Below are 10,509 nucleotides of genomic sequence, written 5' to 3'. Positions count from 1 at the left end.
CCGTCGTTTCAGCTTTTAATAAAAACCACTAACTGCCCTTTTCTTCTTCTCGCGGTCGGAAGCATTAAATGCCGGGTTCCACACAACGTTTTTGACTTTTTCCCAGTTGTTCTAAAGTTACTAGAACGCGGAGGACTTGACAATAAACACTCTAAAGAGGCCTGTTTCGGAGATTGCATTCAAGCTGACGGCAGCTCGCAGACATGGACATGCACCGCCTCAAATCTTGAGCATCCCGATCTATGCTAGCTTGAGTTGCTGCAGATCTGAATATCTTACCCCCCTTCACGGGGGAAGTTCAGACAGCTGCTGTGCCGCAATTCACAAAAGAGGAGGAGTGTGCCAGTTACTGCATCCGACATTTCGCAACAACAACTTCAAGTAGTATGACAGTTTCGAATCGAAACGGTGTTGCTACTGCAGCATTGCTTATATACTGGTATTAGATCGGACATAATACACCAACGTAGCTGCCAAGAGAGCTTCGCTTGACAGAGAATCCACCTCCCACTGAATGGATGTTACTTATATCTGACCAAGCTCTGAGACCTATACGTATTTTTGGTTCGGCTATTACGCTTACCAGTTGCCGAAGTCGGTGTCATGCATATAATTACGTATTGTTAGACCGGGGAAGATTCCCGCGAGCCTCGTAATGGTCAGATCCTTGAATAACATACCGAATTCGACGAAGCACCCACAAATTGTATAGACTGGAGGAATACATGCAAGGTTCGGAGAGGAAGCATGGCATAGATGCAGGCGTGAGGCACATCGAAGTCGACAAACTCTTCACTAACTAGACAATGAATCAGATCACTGGTAATAAGACACTCCCAGTATATAATGTTACCAAAGAGATATATCCGGAGCGCCACGCCTTTGACAGATGCCAAGGGGAGACTTTTAGCCTTGTGACGGAATAGACATCCGTAGACGGCTATTTACTTCGACCCTTGCAGGAACTGTCAGATTTTGAATAATTCCGAGCGATTTTATCCTGGAAATTTGACAATCAATGGGAAGTGAGTGAGAATTGCGCCATATATCTGCAATAGGAATCTGAGCCGGGGCCAATTCAAGTCTCGAAGAGTCTCCCCCTTTGTCAAGGAATATCTTGATGCAAGTCGTTCCTTTGTTAGCTTAGTTGGTGACTACCGCACCCAAAAGAACTTCCCATTCAGATGTGGTTTTGCTGCAGTGCAGATAGTCGGGATCCTTAGGGCTCACATGCTAATTACATCTTCCCTATGTAGTAGTAGTTAGGAATCCCTTTCTCCACGGCCGTGAGCCAACGAGCTAAATGGGCAGGAGTAAGATTGAGTTGTCTGGGGCAAAGATTGCGGGGAAGACAACCAGTGATGTGGAAAGCCAGTTCCACGTCTGAGAGAGATGCAAGTCAATTGCTAACGTTAGAGCGTGTCTCTTTCTGGTAAATGGGGTTCTTTGCAACAAGTGGAGGTCTGTTAGGACATGTTCAGGCTTGCGATCCTCCTCAGCCATTTACAAATTCCTCCGTCGTATCTCATGATATATGAGAGCAGGTTGAAGATGTCGTCGGCGTGTTAGCGTCCTAGATCGGTGGCTGCAAGGCTTCACATGGCGTCGTTGTCAACATTGAAGACATCGCACCAACGGACCGAAGAGTGGCGTCTTCCACAAATGGCGCTGACAGTTGCCTATGCCGAGATGCGTTAGATTAACATATCGACCATTGTTTGTGATGCTGAAAAGCATGGTTCGATGTGATATGTGTGATAGACGACGTCAGCTCACCACAAAGAGGTTGCTTGTATCTGGAGTCGACCAAAGGAAAAGGCGCTCGAACAGATCTGTCACAAACACCTCCTTGAGATTTTCCGGGTGAAATATTTTTGTTCGAGAGGTGGTAAGACTTCAGGCGGTTGAAGTGGCAAGGAGTGCTCCGAGATCTATATCGTTGAATCCATGCCTATAACAAAGAATGAATAAATACGTATATACCAGTTGATTTGCGAAAAATGTCATGCTTCGCCGTAAGGGTTAAATACATCGTAACTGACAGCGTCATCTTTCGATAGCGATTGGACCAAGCATATTTGATGATAGTGGGCTCGTTGGTGAGTGAAAAATTCAAGATGCGAATCAGAAGCTGAGTTGCCATGTTGAAAGACAAAGACATAAGTGACGAGGTTCCTGAGTGGCAAAGAGCGTTGAGCCAACCAGAACCAAAAGCCAGCCAGCAACAGGAGGATCAATCAGCATGGGTGTGTTGCATTGGCGGGAATGACAGGGGAGCCGCTCAGCGGAGCGACAGTGACTGACCAGGGGTTGACAAGGGGGTTAGAAGGGCCGAGAAGCCAGTCAAAGCTACGAGACAGATGTCAAGATGGCGATGCCAGTGATTGAAGCATCCAGAGAGATTTTTAGTGGCTAGGCCTGCCGCGCAGGCTTTTGTTCCTCTGCTGGTAGCGCACCATAACATGTCGAATGACAAGCCGAGAAAAGACGTCGATGTGTATTGGAGTATTTACGTGAATGTTGGCTCTTGTTCAACCTGCTCAGCCCAGACATGCCTTGTCCAACCTCATGATAATATTGATGGACGCTGACTGGACTTTTGATTGTGACGACTGACTGGGATACAGACCAGCTTCAGGTGAGTGTGTAGAGAACAGCGAACAATTGGTACTCGAAAAAGACACTGTATCCCAGACAAGACCCTTAGTATGAAGTTACTAAGATTGAAAACGGTGATAATGACTTTGTAAGTGTTATTATATTCTGTAAGCTATTTAGTGCCTAAGGTATGTACGGAGTAGTAGTCAACGTCGTCTTCAACGGCAGCCCGAGACTCCTCCACTGGGTCTGCCTTGTGGCCCCCGTAGAAGGAAACAATTTGTGGGTGAAGCGTAGGTAGGTACCTATGTACAATGGTGGATGTCTGGGGGGGGGGAACCTTATAGCAGTCCCACAGATCGATGCCTGCCCATCCATCAAATCCCGATCCTTGCGTAGCTCCCTTCTTCCATCACTTGTTGGAAAGTCAGGCCAAGTACTCCGTACTCCGATTTGATTCATTCAGGACGCTACCTTATAATGCATCAACAGTTTCCCCTGTCAACCACTGGCATTTGTTGGATGGCAATGTCACATCCACCCTTTGGACGTACCTATGCATGTACATCAGAGATGTCGGCATTGCACTGATTGGTGACCACCTCTTGTACTCCGTATGTACATATGTATTCCAAGGGCTTGGGCTGTTGCACTGAGTCCAGTTCAGCTCGGTTCAGCTCCACTGCCCAGCGGAGCGGAGCGAGTCATCTGTGCATTGGCCAAAGTTTCAAATCAAGCACGGTTGATGAGATGCCCTGAGAATTGTCTCTAGTCAACAACGGTCAGACGGTCTGCGGTGGTGAGCTGCTAATAGAGAGGCCATGGGACCTACGTAATTTGGCTCTGCCCACGGAAACATAGAGGTTAGTATAGTGCTTCTGATCACTCGGGCCGCGTACTGACTCGAATTCACTCAACGAACAAAGATCGCCGAAGCCCTCGACGTCGACCCGCTGCACCCGCAAGTCTATATACAATACAAGTGCCAAACGTTCTCCGCAGGCCGTTATTTTCTTTGCTTCTTGCTTTGATGTGCAACGACTCATGGCAAAGCCTTTCCTTTTTTGCATCTTCTTGTCAGCACGCTGTATGTACTTGTCTACACTCCCGTCCACTCTGATACCGTTCTTGACCAGCCAATCAAGGTTGAGAGTTGGCAGTCATGAGAGATGGGAGCATAAAACATTGACGTTTGGCCTGCTCGGAAGACTCGTCATTTCGCATGCATATACGGCTACATCGAGTCAAACACGTTGTTTGGTTGAGAAACTACCAATGGCACCCAACAATCCGAGAGATCCTACTGGTACTGTAGCATGTAACTAGGTAGGACTTGGGTGATACTGGATATGACTGTCGATAACTGACTGCTGTCGATCTCGGCGAGCTAAGCACACGGACCAGACCTAACAACGGCCAACCTGACACATACGAATGTAGCCAATGTGCACCGGCCGGTCTGTTGTTAAGATTAATCAAACTGCCCGCCGTTCGTTCTCATTTACGGAATAGTCGGGTCACTGGTCACTGATCGCTCAGAACCCATTTCCAGGCAAGATTTCAGACTGTCCCTGTCGCCTGTCGCGTGAGTCAGATTCATCAGTCAGTCAGTCAAACAAGAACCGGGAGTGTCGTGACGGCCAAGACATGCATCGATGACCCCTGGGTCCCCGCCCCTCCACCTCCAGGCCTCCGGGGCCAGGCACAGGCACAGGCACCATAGGTAGGCAGTGAAGGGCAGGCTACAGGGCGTCAGGGTATCGTTCAAGAAGCTGCTGCTCCACTTGGAAACCTCCCGTCCGGCTCAGTTAAACCCTCGCCTCTATCTACCCCCTGTGGACTTGCAGACTTGGGTTCCAAAATATGCCCGTTTTGGTATCTTGGTGAACTTAGCCGACTTAGACTCTGCTGCACCACGCCCAAAAGTCCCTAGGTTCAGGAACCTTGACCTCTCTCTCTTGTGCCTCACGACGGCTGCGATGCGATGCACGGGAGTGGGGTCATTCCCAAGTTTAGCAACCCCTGTACAGAGTACTCCATAACCTCACTCGTTAGGTTCCCTCGTCGCCCGCCGATGCCAGGCCCTCCCCAATGTGTACCCGCTCGTCATCACAGACTACATCTCCCAATGATACTTCGATTTTTGGTGTTCAGCAGTCTAAAGCGCCTGTGTATTCCAACAGTATAGCTACCAGGCCTCTCTAACTGGCCCCTTTCCACCACCCCGGTCCTGGTCTGCCATGCCATTACTGATCCAGGATGCTCCGAATGGGTGGTAGAGACTAGAGATGCAGATGCACAGAAAGAAAAGTCTCCTACAGCCTTTTCGTTCTATTCTCCAGTCCGGCAGGGGTGATGAGAGGCAGCAGACCCTGCTGCCTCCACCCTCGCCTCAAGTCTTGTTCTCGATTCCCCATTGTCAGTGCTTTCGATGTCGGTAGTGGTTGTGACCAAATACACTTGCATACATACATACATACGGATGTCCCTCTGCTTCTAAAACTTATATGACCCGTGTGCCCTCCCTCCTCACGCGAGCGACCCCGTCTTCGCTGATCGTCCTTCTTATGAGTCTATGTGCCAATCGCACTGTTGGTGTTGTTATGCCAGCTGTCTTAACAACTCTCGTGTACTTTCTGTGCTACCTATTGTCCCCCACGCAATATCAGTGCATCCCCCTCCCTTCGAGGCCATCTCGGTGCTGCCATCCGCTCATACAGCTTCGAACTATTAGCGAAACGTTTGCTATGTTGTAACAACGCTTAATCAATTCGATCTCGACCTCGCTCTCCTTTCAAGTAAACGGAAAAAAGCGACGCTGGATAGTCTCTAGTTCATTGTTCTCGATCTTGGAGTATCTATTAACGGGCACAACACGACCTGTGAAGGACCGTCACTGCATACCCATACATCAACTTGTAACGGCTTCTCCTGCTCATTTCAACATGGCCAACAACACATCGGGGGTCAACCTTTGCCCTCCGCCGTTTTGGGATGCCGCGTTATTCCCTTCTGAGGGCGGATGTAAGCGAGCTGCGAATTGGAAGCACTGAATGATTCCCCTGACAGACATCTAGTTGTCGATGGGCGCCTCTGCCAAACAAGAGCAACTATCCAATGTTGTCTGCCTTGTCCAATGACGGATTGGGTCTACCCCGACCGGTTCGACACCTTGACGGCGGTTGCGAACTGGGTTTCGCTCTTCAGCCAGATTTGTTGTATCTTTCTTCTTTTATCATGGGCATTCTTGCCTGTAGAAAAGACCAACCGCCATTACCTGAGCATCTGTCTTACAGTCGCCATCTTGCTTATGAATGTAGGTGACGGCACAGTGGGCATCGCATGTCTAGTCTCTTGAAATCGCTGACTTGTTTTGGATTGTAGATGGGTTTCGTGATTCCTCTTGCAGCACAACCAGAGCAATGCTACAACACGATCACTCCGCATAGCATGCAGACTAGCAAGGTCTGTGGCGCTTCAGGTACCTTTCTCCTTCTTGGTGGATGGGCAGGTATCATGTGGGTGTTTCTCAGGTCGGTATCGCTTCACCTACAGATATGCTGGCAAGTTCTCGTTGGCAAGAACTTCATGATCTTTGCTCAGGCAGCTGGATGGGGCGTTCCTATCCTGGGTATAACTCTGGCTCTCGTCTTTAGCGGCGTTTCGTTCCGTTTTGGTGCAACATGCCATATCAACCATGAGAACAGTCTGGCCGACTTTTGGATCCCGCTTCTCCTGTTCGCTGGACTGACCGTTATTATTACTTTCGCCACCTTTGGTTATTGTATCAAGGTCTACTTGGCATCGTTGTCTGACAATGGCGCATCCTCCGAGGGCTCTAGCTTGCCCACCTATACACAAAGCATCAAGACCATGAACCCAAGGCAGGTCTACCGTCGAGTTCGTCGAGTTATCGCACTGCAATGGCGTGGTATTGCCATTGTGCTCATCATCATTGCTGATGTCATCTTTTTCTCTGTCGTTTTTGTATTTCAAGACAACGTGGTTCAGTCTGTTGCCGACGATCCCACCAAAGCAGGCGCTTTCGTCGCATGCCTCTTCAAAGAAAAGGGCAAAAAGGAACCTTGTCTAGATGATGCATCCTCTCTGGTCATCAACGAAGCGACTGTCACGGCTGTCCTCCTTCTCTTGGCGGTAAGTGTCCTTCATTAGTATCGCGATGCCGAATTGCTTGCTGACAACCATAGCTGAATGGTCTCTGGCTGATCCTCTTCCTCGGAAGATGGTCAATGGTTCAAGGCTGGATTGACTTGATCAAGAAGCCATTTACCCGGAACAAGAAGGAATTTGTGTCGGTCGACGCACGCGTTGACGTAAAGAACCATCCACGTTCGTACGAGATGCTCTCAAGAGATTCGAGCGCGGCAGTAACACCCATTACTCCAGTGAAATCCCCAGAGAGTGGACGCAGAACTCCTGATTACTTCGGTTCGACTGCACGCTACCATGCGCCAGTGCGTTCGTTTTCGAGCCCCAGGCCTCCGCCTACTGGGCGGGAGACGGGAGATTCATATCCGATGCTGACTTATAGCAAAGAGATGAACCCCCTTGCCATGAACCGAACATGACGAGAGGTGACCGCACATACGAAAAGAGTCAAGAGGAGACTACTAATTCATGAATGTACTTACATATAATCTATATACCCGCCGGGAAACGGCAGCGCGCATGCTGGCTCGGATGATACCCAAAAATATGACGGCCGCAGAGCGATCAAGACCGTCCGCCGCAATTCCTATCCATATCAGGCTTAGGAGATTGACGCCAACGACTGCATTTACTTTGTTAAGCAAACTTGAAGGATGGAAATGCCCATCAATGCGACAGCGAGGTGTTTGAACTTTTGCAATTCGACACGGGAAAATAAAGGAGGAACGGCAATTGAGGAAGATGTCAACGTGACGAATCAGCCGATCAGACTCATAACGAAAAAGCAAAGGAAGAAGGGGGAGGAAATGTAATGGTGAGTCTGTGACTCCATATATAGAATGGCATTGTCTCAGACATTCGTCCTTCGCGGGAATATGCATGGATGGACGGAGACGAGACGACTTAGAGATGCCGCGTGCGGGCTGGTTCATGGTGCCAGTGTTGCAGCAGATCGAGTGCGACCCCAGACAAAAGCTGGGAATGGCAAAAACAAAAGCTGATCTGAATCATGGAGGTGCTAGGCCGGGCAAGTACCGGAAGCTGCGGATTCAGCAACACTCACTCAATGGAGTTATGCGGGCACCGAGAACGAATCGTCGTGTTCGAGTTCGGCGATACGGGCTTTTATGAAGATGCCAAGCACCGCCGTGTGATCTTCCCTGATCTGGGTTGTTTGGCATGCGCCTGATCATGACATTTCCATAGCTGATGCGGACTACAAGCTGTCAATTACTTACTTATTAATAATGTCAAGCTACATGCAAAGATGAGAAAATCCGCTATGTCCGTCCCGCCCGAGAATGAATGATGAAAGCAAAGAAGCGAGCCGATTAGTCAAACAAGTAAGCTTAAGCTCACCAATGACGGAATTGAGGTCTCTGCCCAATGCCGTGTCGCGTGGTGTCATGACCACTCTCCATCAACCACGCTCTATTAGTCACAACGCCCTGCATGCTCTTCCGGATGAGCCGGAAGAGGAGGACCTGAGTATAACTTGGCGATCGGACTGGGTATGTCAAGGAGCTCCATGGGTACTTGAAGGCTCGAGGCATGATAAATAGCTCCGGGACAGCCCTCTCAGTGTGACTTGTTGTCTTTGATTCCGCCTTGTTCCCAAGACCATCATCCATGATTGATACCCTCATAAAAAAATTACCAATTGAAGTTTTGTTTTAAGCCCGTTCATACACAGACACTGCCTCCACGGATTATAACAGCCCGGGCAAGGCCCTCAAGACGGTCTACCAAACAAAGATAAAGATTATTACCTTGTCTTTATCGAGCTCAGCATATCCATATCAGTATCCTCAGTTGAAGCTCTCAAATACATAACCGAACACGATAAGGCTCAGGAACGTGACTTCAGCCTCAAAGTGGAAGAATGTGGTCAGGTCTTCGCGTGCCGCATTTCCTTGGCGGGACGCGGCCCCGCTCTCCGACTCCGACTCCGATGGACGACTCACAACGGAACCACTTACTCGGCGACTGGACGGATATTGAGCAGAATCGTATCATGGAGGATGGAAACGAGCATCAAAACGAGGATGGAGAATTTGACCAAGACTTGGGGCCGACGAAAAAAACCAGACGGCGTGTTCGATTCGCTGACTCCGAGAAGCCAATAACTCAAAGGCGACCCTGGATCCGGACACGAACACGGAGATGCAGTTGTCTACGTAGCCCAAGTAGCGCAATTCTCCTCGCTGCTTTACTACTATGTCTTGGAGCCGGATACGCATATCGCTGGAAGGTCGAGGCCGCATTGCGTCGGAGCTGGATCCCTGATGCTGCCAGTGAACGATTTAGCCAGAACCCGTTGCCCCCGCCTCCAGAGCATCTTCAAATCACCAACTATACACTCCCTTTACGGACGAGAGGACGAGATATTGTAGATGTCAACGGTCGTCGTTTCAAGCTGGCCTCGGTGAACTGGTATGGTGCCAGTGATGAGTTCTTTGTCACCGGGGGTTTGGATATCCAACATCGCGATGATATTGCAAAGACTATCAAGAGGCTCGGCTTCAATAGTGTGAGGCTACCTTATGCTGATGAGTTGGTCATCAAGAATCCAGTTGTCGAAGAAAAACACCTTCGCGCAAATCCCGACCTGGTCGGCCTGAGGGCATTGGATGTATTCCATGCTATTGTTCAGACGCTGACTAAATCGGGCATCGCTGTCATTGTGAACAACCACATAACCAGCGCAACATGGTGTTGCGGCGCTGATCCCTGTGATGCTGGCTGGTCGAATGATCATTTAGGCCCCATATGTAGGGTGCGACAGACCGAGGACGAATGGATCCAACACTGGGAGACTATCATGCTCCCTCATATCAACAACCCGCTTGTCATTGGTGTTGATCTCAGGAATGAGATCCGCGGACTTTGGGGTACCATGCCGTGGTCGAAGTGGGCATCAGCTGCTGAAAGATGCGGTAACCGACTTCTCCAGATGAATAGGGACTGGCTCGTCATAGTCGAGGGCACTGAGTCTTCCAACGATCTGTCCAAGGTGTGCAAAAGCCCTATCCTGTTGGATGTTACCCACCGACTAGTCTACTCAGCACACGTGTACGCCTGGTCTGGTTGGGGAAGCTGGGAGGGCCGTTTCCTTCAGCGGGACTACGACTCATTCGCGAAGACGATGCACCATAACTGGGGATACATCATCGATAAGCAGATTGCCCCTGTGTGGGTTGGCGAGATCGGGGCGCCTGTGCAGCCGTCTGTTGGTGATGCCAATTACTGGCAGCACCTAGTTCGTTTCCTCCACGAGAAAGATTCTGATTTTGGATACTGGGCGCTGAATGCCCGGAAGCCGAAGGGGAATGCAACGGAGAGATATGGACTACTACAAGATGATTGGAAGACCCCGGTGCTTGATTATCGGATGAAGGATATGCTTGAGCTCATGTCGGCTTGAGCATGATGATATACATATATACCTTACGATTATGGATTAAATGAGAATGTTTGCTGGTTGGGATTTGAATGTGGATTTTGGAGGATATACCTTTTGCCAGCGAAATGGAATCTTGTTAGTAGTGGACGGACGTTTGGCGTATCGATGAGTGACAGTTGTAACATGGAAGCCAATTTCTTGTTATCAAGTGCCACCTACCCTGCAGAACTAAGGCATTCATGGTGTCAGAACCTAAGGCTTCTTGGGCAGAAGAGACAGATAACATGGCAGCTTCAGCTTTGTTATCTATAGACACACAATATGTCAGCATCAGTTTG

At 49.4% G+C, this 10,509-nt stretch overlaps 2 protein-coding genes across 2 annotated transcripts; both read left to right on the top strand.

The window, feature by feature from the left end:
* Window positions 1-6,048: 6,048 nt before the first annotated feature.
* On the top strand, window positions 6,049-7,187 carry J7337_001015 (uncharacterized protein; the record flags this gene model as incomplete). The annotated part of the gene is made up of 2 exons (XM_044818760.1): window positions 6,049-6,753; window positions 6,807-7,187. 2 exons carry the CDS (start codon window positions 6,049-6,051, stop codon window positions 7,185-7,187), a joined length of 1,086 nt encoding a protein of 361 aa, XP_044686462.1.
* Window positions 7,188-8,719: 1,532 nt separating this feature from the next.
* J7337_001014 (uncharacterized protein) lies at window positions 8,720-10,192 on the top strand (the record flags this gene model as incomplete). The annotated part of the gene is made up of 1 exon (XM_044818759.1): window positions 8,720-10,192. The coding sequence occupies one exon, from the start codon at window positions 8,720-8,722 to the stop codon at window positions 10,190-10,192; it is 1,473 nt and encodes a 490-aa protein (XP_044686461.1).
* Between the last annotated feature and the right edge of the window lie 317 nt (window positions 10,193-10,509).

This window comes from Fusarium musae, chromosome 1, assembly GCF_019915245.1.
Source record: "Fusarium musae strain F31 chromosome 1, whole genome shotgun sequence".
NCBI lineage: Eukaryota > Fungi > Ascomycota > Sordariomycetes > Hypocreales > Nectriaceae > Fusarium > Fusarium musae.
This window is presented reverse-complemented; position numbering and strand designations above follow the sequence as displayed.